General features: G+C 35.4%; 2 protein-coding genes across 2 annotated transcripts; one reads left to right on the top strand and one right to left on the bottom strand.

Annotated features, from left to right (window-relative positions):
• Positions 1-5,510: 5,510 nt before the first annotated feature.
• LOC143604243 (protein STRICTOSIDINE SYNTHASE-LIKE 12-like) lies at positions 5,511-6,824 on the top strand. Its single transcript, XM_077080805.1, has 3 exons — positions 5,511-5,758; positions 6,016-6,270; positions 6,369-6,824. The coding sequence occupies exons 1-3, from the start codon at positions 5,511-5,513 to the stop codon at positions 6,820-6,822; spliced, it is 957 nt and encodes a 318-aa protein (XP_076936920.1). The 3' UTR covers positions 6,823-6,824.
• Positions 6,825-7,897: 1,073 nt separating this feature from the next.
• LOC143615259 (urea-proton symporter DUR3-like) lies at positions 7,898-14,998 on the bottom strand. The gene is made up of 9 exons (XM_077088454.1): positions 14,825-14,998; positions 14,613-14,720; positions 11,607-11,702; positions 11,422-11,504; positions 11,127-11,347; positions 10,217-10,479; positions 9,896-10,134; positions 8,975-9,624; positions 7,898-8,323 (listed from the first exon to the last, which is right to left on the bottom strand). The coding sequence occupies exons 1-9, from the start codon at positions 14,996-14,998 to the stop codon at positions 8,034-8,036; spliced, it is 2,124 nt and encodes a 707-aa protein (XP_076944569.1). The 3' UTR covers positions 7,898-8,033.
• Positions 14,999-15,645: the final 647 nt, after the last annotated feature.

The raw sequence follows: 15,645 nt of genomic DNA, 5'->3' as shown, positions 1-15,645 counted from the left end.
GCAGCACTGGGTTTTCGAAACCACCACCGCCGCCGTACCACTCCTCACCGTCACCTCCCTCCTCCACCACCACAAACCCTCCACGTCATCCTTCCCAATAACCCACAACAAACCCTTAATCACCATCCGCCACCCAACCCCTAATTCATGAACGGCTCAGATTCAATACACGCACATCCACCAACAGCTCCATAGATTGATATATAAAAATTAGGGCTTGCAACTACAATGCAGATAATTGAGAATCAATAAGGGATTTGGGTTTGCAAACAATGAAATGATTTAGGGTCTGGGTTTGGATCTTTAGTGGCCTCCCAAATCTCTATTCAATTTCAACCTTCTGCTGCCGGTGGAAATTAGTGGTCGCAACAGCAGGTGATGGGTGGTGATGGCGGTGGTGGCATGTGGTGGCTGGTTGGTGATGGTGGTAGAGGTGGTAGTTCTGAATCTTATGAATGTTATGGAGAGAGAGAGAGAGTGAAGAAGATGAATGTTAAAGAAAGAGAGAATGAATAAGATGAACGACCAAATTACCCTCATGTGTGAGGCACATGACCAGATTTAATAAAAAAAATTAACTCCGTTAGTGACAAAGTACGTAACGTGATAGAGATTTGAAACTTAAAGGATGTTCTTTGTCATTAAGTTTGCTAAATTACGACAATTGAAAAAACGTGCAAACATAAAGGACCAGTTTTGCCATTTTGTCGTCGATTAAAAAAGGATGATTGATTGTGCGTTACATAAAGTGTGAATAAGCAAGTACCAGGCAAACACTAGATAACAACTTTCTATATAATATTAATTAATCAAGGAATGTCGATCCATGCATGGCGTATGGTATGATTCAATTAGAATGTTTGTTCTCTATCATCATTCTTGTACACTTGATAATGTAACCACGTAGCATGCATACTTATCTTTATTGGTTACGTTATATATTTTAACATACCCCTACTGCCCTACGACGAACATATATATAAAATACTCACAATATTACAAAAGAAAAATCAAGTTAATAAGTAAGAAGCTAAATAAACAAAATAAAGTAAAATTACAAGTTTTATGCAAGATTAGTTAATAAATAATTAACTACGGATCAAATCTTTTATCAGAGTCACCATGGACCAGACCCCGGCCAGCTAGAACATATATTTCGTTTACTATCGACAAGACACAAGAATGCTAAATTAAAGATGATTATTAATCAGATATAGATAATAAAGAGTATACATTTATAGCCTTAGTGGACATCTATCACACAACTGAAATTCTCGTGTAGCAAGAATTAGAGACAAGACTAATAAATGATAACACTCTTTGATTTTTCTAGATGATTGTGTGGGTAAATAATTTTATTCAATAATATGCAGGACCGTCTTCTCGTTAAAATTTTTGGGTCCACAACGATTAAAAAATTAGCCCTCAAGTAAAATGATTTTTCTTTTAATTTAAACAATTAAACAATGGCGGGTTCAGCAGGTGGTCAGCAGTAACTCCGCTCATGCTAATGGGAACGTTGTGTTTAGTAGGGTAGGGTTTGCTATTCAGAAGGGGGTAGCGGCGCAGCTTGTTGCCCGTCTATCTGCCATTAGTCTGTAATTACCTTAATTCAGAAAATCAAAATAATAACTTTTACTCAAAAATTAAATTTTTAAATGAACTTATTTGATTTTAATTTGGGTTATGAAAAAATCCTTTTTATAAAAATAGATTAATGAGTTGAGTAATTGGGTTTAAACATTACACATACACACACACGCACATATATATATAGCATAAAATATATAATACACCAAACAATGGCAAATTAAGACATTTGTTTTAAGGGATTTACAATTTTCAATGCATAAGGTACATATGTATAAAGGGACAAAGTGGTCTTTTAAACATAATCCACCGATGTTCATTTGATTTCAACAAATATAATTACAAATATGGTACCTCTACTTTACTCAAACTTTATTAATTTAAGAAATAGTTACAACTTTGACCCCTCATGTTTAATCACTTTTAACTCAACTTTATCCTTTTTTTCTTTTAATCTTATATGTTTTACGAATATATGATTAAAAAAATCCGAGCTTACCCATTTAAACGGGCTTATTTTTGTCGACGTTTCGATATAAATTTTTTTCAAATCAGATGGACGGTTTGAAATGTACAAGTTATTACTACATGAATGTACAAGTTTTTTAAATGTTAAATGTTTACAATTTGATGTTCCTATTAGTTACACATATAACCCTTTATCTATGTGATAAAAAACATAATAAACTTGTCACAATTAAAAAAGTTTCTCACCATTTATTAATATATTCTACTACTAATTTTAATCCCCTTGTATTACGGGTTGTTTTACATTATTCATATATAATGTTTATATATTTTTTTGGATTTTAATTTATGTATTGTAAAGAAGTTAATAATATACTTAAAATTTGATGATGAAAATGTTTACAAATAAATGACATGTTATAACCTGGTTTAAAAGTTATCCAGGTTTAGTGAGACCAATGACAAGTTTATTTTTTTACTATGAAATTGTTTTTTAATTATAAATAATATTTACTTAAAAAAATCGGATATTAATTTTTAGTATATCTTTATTTTATAAGATTTTCATATGATATATCTTGATGAGATTAATATTTAATTTAATTAGATGTTATAACCCGTTTAAGGGCTATCAGGGTTTGGTGAGACCCATACCCATGAATTCGGGTCAAATGCATGAGAAATCTCAATTTACAAATAAAGCAATCTGGTAGCATGATAGAATGTAGGGAGCAACCAGAGAGTTTTCAAAGGTTTCGTTTACATGTATTTAAGATTTAACGATTAAAAAAATTGTTTCGTAAAATGAAAGCTTATTAGAATTTTTTTTATTTATTTACAATCGTCAACAATATACATAGTATAATATGTTGATGATAACATTTAAAGTTATATTATTTTCAATCTTTAACAAATACGATTTGTTGTTGATTTTGAATTTCACCACGTATGTTGTGAAATATATTCTAACAACATATATTAGTATAATATGTAAATATTTATTTTTATTTTTATAAAAATGTATACATATAATTAATATAAATAGAGTTTAAAGGAAAATAAATAATTTAATCATGTTATATATAATATACATGAAGTGTAAAGGGAAAGTAAATAATTGTTGATCTATTACAAATATTAGTTTTTGAGTGAAAAAATTATGAAGATTAACCATAAAGCGACACGTGTCCATAATTATTTTACTTTATTAGAATAGAGAGATTTAATGTAAAACTTTGAGCCATCGTGTATATTCAAATACTACTCAACTTTATTATTTTATTATTTTATTTTTTTTGTTTTCATTGTTAATGTTTTACAAAAATATGATTAATAGTATTCAAATTATATAAGTATCAAAATAATCAAGAAGAACTCGACTTTAAGATTTCAATTTTAATTTGGAGCTAAGCTGAGTCGGCTTGGTGTAAAGTTCGAGCAGAGTTAGCCTTGCTCGATAACAACCTTAAAATGTTATTCCCCGCAACATCGTGCGGGTACTCGACTAGTAGCATAAAAATACATATAAATTTTTACAAAAAATTGGGTCTACCAGGTGATCGGCCCGGCGGCCGTCAACCACCCTGCCATCCTTCAAAGCCCTGTCTATATATATGGCTAAAATAGACTAGAAGGTTTCGCTATATTATATATGACCTTTAGCCACACTTTTAATCCAAAGCGTGACAGCGCGGTGTAGCTAAAGCCCATTTGACGTAATGACAATTTGACTGGATTGTATGAAAATTTCAACATGTTTGTGATATATTTAAAAAAGTTTATTGAGAAATCAAAGAATCTTCATTCATCTTGACACGACGACCCATGATTTTTGATAGATTTTAATTCATTGAACTCGTCATGCATTTATTTCATGTGCACTCATGTAACGGTAATTACGTTATATTCTATTGTGATTATAAGTTGGACAAACAAGGGACGTTGGGGCTACATTTTTCACTTTCAGCCCATTACCCAACTCTAATTAGGGCTGTTCACGAACCGAACCGAACCGAACGCGGGCATGCTCATACTTGGTTTGGTTTGAAAGTGAGCCGAACCGAGCGGATTGAATTTAAAGAAACGAACGATATCTTTATGCTTGAACTTGGTTTGGTTTTGAAACCGAGCGGCTTGGTTCAGTTTGGTTTTGCTTGATTTCGTACAAAGTTTCCAATTTTAAATTTCTAAAACTTCAAAATATCATTAATTCAAGACTTTGAACTCTAAATTGTCTAAACTTTCACCTTTAAAATGTAAAAAACTCATAGTTAACAACAAAACATATATAAAACGAGTGGCTATGGTTTAAATTTGAAATTTAAATTCAACACAAATGAGGAAAATTTTAAAAAAGATTATATATAAAACTAATAAATAAAAAATAATTCGAGCAAAACGAACCGAACCAAACCGAGCGAGGCTTTGCTCATGCTTGGATTGCTTTTAAACCGAACCGAGCTGAACGGCTCACTTCCAAACCGAGCCGAAATCGAACGAGCATTTTTCGAGCAAAATTCGAGCGAATGACGAACGAGCGGCGAGCAGTTTGAACAGCCCTAACTCCAATGGTGCCTATCACCATGGTCAAACCATAGACTGATGACACTCGACCAAACGAATCACCCGCTTCATTTCGCATGCGGGTGTCATGCATTAAACGATACAATAAACATATATTAACTTGTTTACTAAAATTTGGCATGATAAGTACATAACTATTGTAAAATTGATAACCAAACTGTACAACAAATAATAAACTAAAAATATTTCCCAAATTACAATGAACCTACTATAATTGCAACAATGCTGACAATACTTTTAGTGAATTCTAGTCAAAATGACTCGGACACACGTAAAAATACTTAACTGTTATCTTAAGTGGTCGGGTCAAAATGAACCCAAACTCACTTTAATTGGCTCAACATATATACTCAACTTTCACTTAAGATATGGATCAAAATGAGCCGAACTCACTTTAATTGGTAGTCTATTAAAGCAAGTTCGAGTCATTCAGATTCACTTAAGCTCTAATGTATAAGACGGCTTTTCTTTTAGTACGTGTAAGACGTAGCTTCTAACTCGTTTAATGGCTTAACCAATAATATCTTATTGGTTTGACATATATAGATCTCGATAAGTTCTTTTAAAGAATTGGTTTTATTTTCCTTATGACATGTTAATTATTAAATATACAAAAGATAAGGAGAAATTGACTAAGCAATCCCACACAAGAAGTCGGCATGCATGGTTTCTCTCCAACAAGTTTAAGCAACTATCTTTATCCCAAAGAAGCAATAGCATAGTGATAGGTTAACTTTAACAAGTTGTTGCTACAACACGTAGTAGCTGTACGTGTGTTTTAATGTGTATATAAGAAGACGATATCTAAACCGAAAGATGCATAACCGCAACTGACACATAAAACACAAGCGTTTACTTACACATTCATCATGAAAACAAGCAGCCTTTTAGTTGTCAATCTCATTGTTTGGTTCTTGCTTCTCGCAAGTCATGTGTTCTCTAATGATTATACAACTTTTAAGAAACTGGCATTGCCTCCAAGTGTCACAGGCCCTCAATCTGCTGTTTTCGGCCGTGCTGGGGAAGGCCCATACGTGGCTGTCGCAGACGGTAGGATCCTAAAATGGAAAGATCCGGCCACGGGGTTCGTTGATTTCGCATACACTTCACCTAACAGGTTGTGTTGCTTAAATTTCATCTCTAGCACATTATTTTATGCACTGTGTTGTTCACAACCTAATTAACATTTTATCATTGTATGTGACTAGAAACAATGCTACATACCATTACATGAAAATGATATAATTAAGCTAGCTGTATACATCTCTGCAACATTTTGATGCAGATTAATGTTGTTTGTTTGTCATGCATATATATAAATAGTTAATTACTAACTATTTGGTAAAAATTTGTTTTCTCATTTTATTTTATCAGGGCCAAGAAATTGTGTGATGGTACAAATGATCTTGAATTAGGACCTATATGTGGAAGACCAGTGGCTCTCAGCTTTAACTATAAAAGTGGTGATCTCTATATCACCGACGCTTTCTTCGGTCTTCTCGTTGTAGGATTCAACGGTGGTCTCGCAACTCAACTTTCTGGTGGTTACAAGTACTTATCGGGTATTGACGTGGAGTCATATACCCAAAATGTTTATATGACTGATGCTAGCTTGGTTTACGACATAAGGTAAATTTAGAAACCTTTTATTATCAGAACTTTATTAGTGTTTGATTCAATGTATCTTGCGATAAATGATTTGATGAGAGTTTACATATGTTGTGCAGAAACATGGCACAACCAGGGTTTACACCCGACTCGACTGGAAGGCTATTGAAGTATGATCCACAAACTACACGGGTAACCGTTTTGATGAGCGGGCTTTCAGGTGGAGGTGGTCCGTCTGTTAGTAGTGACCGAAAGTACGTTTTGGTTCCGGATTACATGAACAAGAAAATACATAGATATTGGCTGCAGAGACCAAAACATGAGAGCAATGAGGTTTTCATGGCCAACTTTGGTAGCCCAAAGAATATTAAGAGGGCATCAAGTGACGGAGAGTTTTGGGTGGCGGCAGAGAAGCCGAGTCAAGGACTAAGGGTCAATGGGACTGCAATGGTGCTCCAAACTGTACCCCTAACTCAGTTCTTTGATACGACTGTTGCTGTGGTTCAGGAGACTAACGATGCACTCTACGTCGGTTCGAGCCACACTGACTTTGTTGGTGTTTACATGAACTAGAATCTTGTACGCTACCACCCAATATATGAATGATGATAAAAACTTAAGCTTGTATTAACTAGAATCTAGGAGGATACCACCCAATACATGAACTATAATCTAGGAGGATGTGATGGATATGTATTTGTTCTCCCTCAGTTATTTGAAATCAGTAACCTTTTATTGTATGAAGTACTTTAAATAAATTAAAATGTGTGTTTGATTCTGCATCAGAAATTAAAGATAACACTGATGTTTGCAAGAAGGATGATAGATTGATGATTACACAAAGTCTGAAGTCAAACTAAAGCATGTGATCACTAGTTAATATATGCCAACAACTTTTATAAATTAAAAAGCCAAAGTTATTTTACTTAAATTAGGGAAGTGTCAACATGTCCTAGCTAGCGTGTTATCCAAATTAGAATGTTTGTTCTCTGTCCTCATCAGTCTTAAATAGTTGATCTTAATGTCGGCCAGTTGACAACAAGTATGCAATCACTTGTTCATTACGGATGCTATCTTTTATACATTTCTAGTATTAAATATTACATGGAGTTTTAACAACATGACACCGCTTCCCGACAAACTTAATTTTGCTCATTAAAAAATATTGTATACATCGATATATATGGCAATTTCTTGATGGACTTAAGCATGTATTCAGGTGAAAAAGTTTTCTCGTAATCAACCTCTTGAGTTTTAATATAACTTTCACCAAAAACCGTGCTTTATAAATATGCATCTTCCCACCCATGTCGCTTTTATTCTTGAAAATACATTTACTTTTGGCAGTGTTGTCGTTAAGAGGAAGTTCAACCAAATCTTAGACTTGGTTGTAAGACATGGATTGCATCTCGACGTCCATGACTTCAAGCAATTTATCAGTTCTATGTAGGGAGCCAATCCAGCTTTAACTCGGGCTTGAAGTTAAATGAGATAGTCGGTTCGACTCGTTTATGCAGTTATGCTTAACGAATTGAAATATGAATTCCACTTCAGCTCGTAAAAAGCTTGAGCCAACTCGTGGCTTGACGAGTTAACTAGTTTAAATTAAAAATAATACTTAAGAGGAAATTTGATCTGTTTGGTGGTCTTTGGTGTTGATCTAATTAGTTACTTCTTATTCACTTTATGTGAAGATAAATACAAGAAGACAGAAGTAAAATCAAACGTGCTTCAAATTGAGACATGATAATAATAGTAACAATAAACAGCCATCTTCGTTCTCGTTAAGAAATGTGACCGATCTGCAGAGATGATTCATCCTTCTTCATCTTCCCTTTTTCGAGCTGATATATCCTCTCAGCGTCAGGCACAGCTTTGATTATGGTTTCTAGTTTCAAATTCAGTTCATCAATCTTCTCAATAAGTTTATCATTTGTAAACATTCCGATCATCACACTTTGAAGTGTCTGCCAGCTTTCAGCCAAAGGTAACACGATGATCACAGCTGACCCGATTGTACCCCATGCTATTGCTACAACTGCCCAGAAGGTGAAGTATCCTTTGCTGAATTCCTCTGCATTCACAAGATAACACAACTGTCAGATGAGTAAACTAAACGGGTTGAACGGGTTAAGGATCGGGTTTATTAGGTTAAAAAATCGAAAACCTTTGATCGCAAACGTGAGGTGCGTGCATCACACGTGACTCTTTCATTATAAAAAAAAAATAGTATTTGTAGATAGTATTTCATTGGGTGCAAATATGCGTACACCATTTGACGTCATCATACTGTACGACAATCATCGGTAAACGGTCTTATGGGTCAACTTTTTTAGTGGTGTGCGTCATCTCATCGGTCACTTTCATGGCAATCTAGCTAACACATCACAACTCGTGTGATGTGTTAGTATTACACGTCATACGACCAGGTTTTACCGCCATATGACATGTTAGTGGTGTGTGGTTAGTATGACAGTGGTGTTTCTATATTCTATCTTAGTTTAACTTGTTAACTTTTAAACACTAAAATGTAAGATATTTTTATTTTCTTTAGTCAGATTTGTTCCATCGATGGTCTAATTTGTTCAAATACTAAATCCCATAATGTGCATCACGTTTTATGCTCTCCTTGTGGATGCATTTTAGGACCAAGATCTCAACAAAGTAAGGATCTTGAAGTAAAACAATCACATCATTGAAAAGTGTAACCAGATCATGAACTTACTTGCTGGAAGTGAAAAAATAGGCCATATTACAACGATCACAATCGTAAAAACGAGTCCCCATTTAACGATCCATCTCTTCGCACTAATCAACTTCTCCTCCTTAAACTCATCAACCGCGAGTTCACTCTTTTCCTTCTCAACAATCGTAATCTGCCTCGTGGTTTCCCAATCATAGTTTTGAGGCCTCAACAAACTGCATATAGCATGAACCGCACCACCTGTTAGGATCGAGACCAGATTCCCTGCAAGCATGGGTGCATTTCTCCCAGTCGTGTCTAAGTTGACCCGGCCATATTCAACACTAGTAACCGATAACCATGTTATGATCCCGAGAACACACCCAACTATGGTGCCTAAAATGGCTCCAAATGCATTGGCTTTTCGCCATAGGAGCATGAAGGCGATTGGGATCACTGCTGACCCGATGAACACGCCCATGGCTAAGTACATCCAACCTAGGGACACCCCGGCTTTGTTTAGTATGACAGCTAGGATTCCCATGAAACATCCGAACATGAATACGACTGTTCTAGATACTTTTAAGATTTGTTTCCCTGTGGCGTCCGGGTTGATGTATGTCCGGTAGATGTCGTATGTGCATAGTGATGAGACCGCAATTAACTCAGAAGAACCTGCAGATGTTACAGCCCTGATACATAAACATTTAAAACAAGTCAGAACAAGTGGGCGGGCCGGGCATTTTGGGTTTACTTTAATAGGTCTACCAGCAAACCAATTTAGCACACTTTTTTCAACATGGTTAACACATTTACAACTTGATTACTAACCAACCAGTCAACACATTTGACATGTTTAGATAAATGGGTTAAACAGATTGTGTTTGAGTTAATTTTTTTTACACAAACACGAAGTAACTCAACCATCAACCAATATGACTGACACCCCTAATTGTAACTCACATGAAAAGCATGGTGAGAAGGAGAACCGAACCCCCTTTGCCCATCAAAGCCATAGCTGTAGCCGGAGGAACTAGCCCATGGCTCGCTTCACTTGCTGTTATTGGAAGGTCAAGAGCTAGAGCTCCTAAACCAAGTGACGTAGCCAATGAGAATGGCACAGCGAACCACACGAGCCCGCCTAACAAGTATCCTTTATGAGTCGACGATGGTCTAGCTGCGATGGCACTCACCCAATATCCCTATGGACAGAAAAATAAACATTATATAGTCAAAACCTATTTAGACGTGATCTAGATTTTATGATGAAAAGTAAAAACTTACATTGTCGACGAAAACAGTGCCAAAGTTACCAACAATGTTGATTATACCAAAAACTAGCCCACCCGAGCTCAACATTGTTAGGTAAGATCCTTGGTAGTTTCCAGAAACCGGGCCACAAGATTGCCCATTGTGAGATATGGGTTCTTGACACATTCTAGTCCGGCTTGAGACTTCTGCTAGACGTCTATAGACAACACTCGGGCTGCCAAGCTCGCTACTTGCTGTGTAGACTAAGAACACGAAGATGACTAGCACCACGTGCACTGACAACAAGACCAAAACGATGTGCAAAGTCAAGACTTATGTTGAGATAGAACTGGCAAAATGTGTCGTGATTGATATGACATTTTAACACGACTACTTGACCCAAACATTATATGTTTTAACACTTTAACTAAACGATTCATTTTCTTAAAACGCAAACATGGACATGTTTAACAAGGTACACGACACGTTTAACACAATTAAATGTAACCAGTTCAATAGCATGAATGACAGGCATGCTTATCACAATTAAATATGATCAACTCAATAACATCAAAAAGACGACGCGTTTAACAAAATTATTGCCCAACTCACTAATTAAAGTTAAGAAATAAGAAGACACAATTAATACAATAATATAAAAGATACAATTGATTACGATCTATATTTAATTTGTGAAGCTATTAAACATTGTTCTATGAACGAGTTATAAAAGTGGTGTGTCAACCTATTACGAGCTAGGTTGAACTCGTTCAAACACGTTTTTTTATCATGTTGACCCGTTTATGATCCGTGCCCGTCTAATCTGGAACACTAATCCTTTTAACTCCATTTTATGTCAAGGGGTTGTGTCATAAATTGCCAGGTCCATTAAGATATAGGTTTGACTTAAAAGTCAACCAATGGAAAAAAACATGCAAGATACCTATGACAGAATGTATATAACTAGCCAAGAAAGTGGCCTTCAATCCTCCGGCCAGTGTATACACAATCACTCCAAGAGGTATTAAAAAACTAGCGGCATAAATATTGACTCCAGTGAGTGCATTGACCACCGCAGAGCCACCAAGAAGCAGCATTGCTGTTACTATAATATTTGTCATGAAACAGAACACCAAAAACACGAGATGTGCAGCCGTCCCCCAGCTGACAAAGACACGTTTAAATATTACGATTCGAATTCACAACCTCCAATATTAAGCGGTTAAACTTAAACGTACCGAGCTTTTACGATTTCACAAACGGTATGAGCATGAGGTGCCTTTCTTTTGATCTCTATAGCCATTACACCAAACAGAAGTACCTGTTTATGTGCAAGGTAAAAGTGTTTATGGCTGGACTCTATAGTACAGGATCGATACAAAGCATGAGAAATGGAGGTTAAAAGATGTGGTGAGTTTAGAACCTGGATGGTGGCACCACTGGCATACCAGAATGGACCGCTGACTCCATACTGCCAGGCGACATTTGAACTTTGCAATATAGTTGCAGCCCAAGTCCACTATCAAGACATGTTTAGTGTTAGTTCATACAAGATTTATGTGGTCGTGTTTGTGAGTTGAGCGGTCAAGACCAACAGATCCAGAAGACCATGTCAAACTCATGTGCCCGAACATGGCATGGGTCGACATGAACACGACTCGCTGAACTGATAAATTATTTAGTATTGCATATTAATATTGTAAAAGTACAAATTTGGGAACAAAATACTCAAGTTAAGTCATGACTCATGACATAAAGCGCATATTCAAAAACTATGTAAAAACTAAACTGGCAATCCGCAAACACGCCAGGTTGACCGGAACACGACCTGTTTAGATAAACTTGTCCATAGTTTGGCCCGTAACTGAACCGAGACCATTTAGACTAAACCCAAAACCACGAATTTTGATGTTAGGTTCACTTTGTTCTTTTTATCATATCAATTGGGCCCATTAGGACCAGGCCTACATGGCCCAGCCTAGTAATGACCAAACATGTTATCTAGAGGCGTGCACTATAACCGGTTTCTAACCGTTTCTTTAACCGATTAGTAACCAGTGTTTCTCTAACTGGTTTATAACTAGAAAAAACCGATGGTTTATAGCCAGTTGTACATTTGAATCAAAAACCGTCTTACCATAACTTGTTTTAGGTTTTTTGTTTTTTAAACCGTTTATTTTTCCAGTTATTTACAGGTTAACTAGTTTGATTATACCAAAAACCTGTTATATCGGTCTGGATTTTTGTGCTTGAAAACCGGGTAGTACCCGACACGATTAACTAGTCTAACTGGTTAGTTGGCCGTTGACCACTACCCTGTTTTAGAATAAAGTTATGTGTAGTGGAGGGGCTACAAAATTGGGCGTTTTGCGCCATGTGGCGCCCAGTCAGCAAAGGGTGGGTTTTTGTTTTAGGGGTGTAATGGTGTTGTACCTAATATATATATATATATAGGGGTGGGATCTAGAGAGAACTAGAGAACTAGTAAAGAATTATTTTTAACTATTTTAAAAAAATTTATTTTGTGATTTTTTTTCTTTCCTCATTCTAATAAGATGATATTCATATTAAAAAAAAAAAAAACTTGTCGGTGTAGTACTGTAGTGCATATGTGCACTAATGCCTATTGCATATATACAATAGTGTTTTATTGCATATAATACAACACAATTGCATTATCCAATACACACTATTGAATATATGCAAATACGACACTAATAATTGTATGCAAAACACATTATCTCATATATGTAACACAACACTAATGCACATATGCACTATATCGATTTTTTTTATTTTTGTATATAATATAACACTATTGCAAATAAACAATACAAACAACTATATATATGTTATTCAACATTATTTCAAATATCAAAATGCACACTATTGCACATATGCATTATAAAAAAAGTCAGTGTATTGCATATATGTATTACTCGTTAATTTTTTTTTCTATTTTTATTTTATTTTTTTTTTATTTTTATTTTTTTTATGGTGAAGAATAACAATATATTAGAAGGATGAAAGAAAAAAAAATTTAAAAATATTTTTTTTAATTAAATTAAAAATACTTCATTATTAGTTCTTAGTTCTCTCCATAAAATGGAGTTCTCTCATGATCCTCTCCCTATATATATATATATATATCACCCACACACATACTAATACTAGCAGGGTGCCCGCACTATGCAGCGGGGCACAGACGCAACTCAACATTGAACACATAGTCCATGTTGGTACATACATCACCTGATGACATTGCACACGTAGCCTAAAATTGGACACATAACTCGTGAAAAGCCAGTTGCGTGTAATCGAAGATTGAACACGTGTAACCGGACGGGAATGAACGTTACCGACATTAAAACATGCTTAACCAATATACATTAATTTGAAATATACAGTAATTTGAAATAAATTATTTTTTTAAACCAACACGTTTTGGCCTCAAACCCGTTCCGACTAGACATCGTTTTGAGTCTTCTGACCTAGCCCCTTTCTACTTGAACCCGAACCACAACCATATTTTCGTATCGACTCATTTCGACCCTATTGAACTTTTACAAATGACCCGAACTCGTCCGACTCGACCTATTACCCGGTTCTAAATGGTAAGCGCATAACATGCTAATTTTTTAAAACTAAAAACTATAGCAATATTATTTCCAAATTAAAGAGAATAAAATGCTCGTTTTTATGATCTATTTTTTTTTGAAAAAGTATTAACGTGTGAAAAGGTTATGACCGTTAAAAAATCGTGGGGTAGTTAGTTTTGAATTAAGGTTATATGTGTAACTATTATTAAACTTTATAAAAAAGATAGTGAAGTTGAGGGACCAAAGTTGTAAGTATAATATTTGTGAGTAATGACTTAATTACCCCTAATTTTTAAATTTTTGATGCATTATGTGTTGCATATAAAGCAATGAGTTTGGACCTCTTAAATTTTAAGAGGTCCCTAACTCATGCTTTATATATAATATAGATATAGATAATAATATTAATAACAAAACATAACCAGGCGATAATATCCTCCCGCCTCCCCCTTGTTGCCAACGGGGGCGGTGTTGTCGCCCCTTTTCGCCCTTCTTTGCCGCCCAGTAGAGTGCGTATGGCCTAACCGGTTAACCAATTTTTGCATGTATAATGTTATCAACAAACTCTATATATTAAGTGGGCCCTCATGTTTTTGTTCGGTTTGGGTTAAAACCAAAACAATTTACCTTATGGTAAAAATATTACATACTGGAATGCAGATTTTGTAATAAAATTTATTAAACTTAGTGAAATAAAAACATTTTGTAAACACGTGGAACTTAGACAACCAATAATCTCTAATCACCCTGTGTGGGTTTAGTCCCAGTTAAGACTTTTTCGTAAAGTCAACTGATCAAGTTTCCAATCAGAAGAAACCCAAAAACAATACCTGAGATACAATCACACTTGCTATGAGTCCAGTTTTAACGTTCCTTCCGGCGGTATTAAACCACTCCGACGTATGCCGGGCTCCAACGTAACGTTTCTCCAACCAAACCTGCAGTACTTAATAATAATAAAGTTAAGTACGTTACCCAGATGCAGAAAAAGTTGTATCAAGAAAGAAGAGAGGCAAATTTATTTTCTTAAAACTTTACGTACCAGGAAAGAGGTGAAGAAGGCAAAGAAAGCACCGAATCCGAGAATAACGGAGTACCCGACACCTTGATTCAGGACAGCTTTACCCGCAAAGAAGCTGCTTTGCCTCACACAAGTACTGTCGCCAGAGGTTTCGTAATACTTGCCGGAAAAATCAAACGGAGGACAGGTAGCCATATCATGTGTGTGTGAATCAATTGAATGATGATAGTCAAGTGTAGTAGTGACAAATAATAAGTTAAATAACGGACGTAAACAACAAGTGGAAGTCAACAATAGAGGTTGGTGATAGGATCAAGCTGTAGGATCTAATCATTAATTTATATATAGCGCCTTGGTTGATTCCAAAGTGGGCCCCAATGGAATCAGAACCAGAATATCTTTAAATATTATGATGACGATGATATTGAATACTATATTAAAAATCATAACAATGTTACCATCTTTGTTACAATTCCTGAGCGACAGCTTCACTCAAGTAAATTGAGATTTTTGTTTTTTCTTAAATGGCAGAGAATCTTACGGGCAAACCTATTGTATTGGGTTATGTTCAAGGTAAGGTCCTTTATGTGCGAGAACTTGATGGAATTCGTAACCCGTCGCCCCCTGTTGAGTTTGAATCCGGGAGTAAAGCCCTTATTCATCCTGTTCACCCAGATGGTCGTCAAACTGCATGACCCGAGTGAGAAACAAACATGCATCCTCATTAAGAAAGACAAACCTCAAACCATTGAACTAAATGGAGATAAAAGTATTTTTTAAAAAAATCACGAGTCATAAAGAACTAAATATAAAGAAATCTCAAATACTAGTGTAGTTGATGG

Source organism: Bidens hawaiensis, unplaced genomic scaffold, assembly GCF_021521415.1.
Source record: "Bidens hawaiensis isolate Kalapana, Puna unplaced genomic scaffold, B.hawaiensis_p1.1 tig00000237_1, whole genome shotgun sequence".
Taxonomy (NCBI): domain Eukaryota; kingdom Viridiplantae; phylum Streptophyta; class Magnoliopsida; order Asterales; family Asteraceae; genus Bidens; species Bidens hawaiensis.
This window is presented reverse-complemented; position numbering and strand designations above follow the sequence as displayed.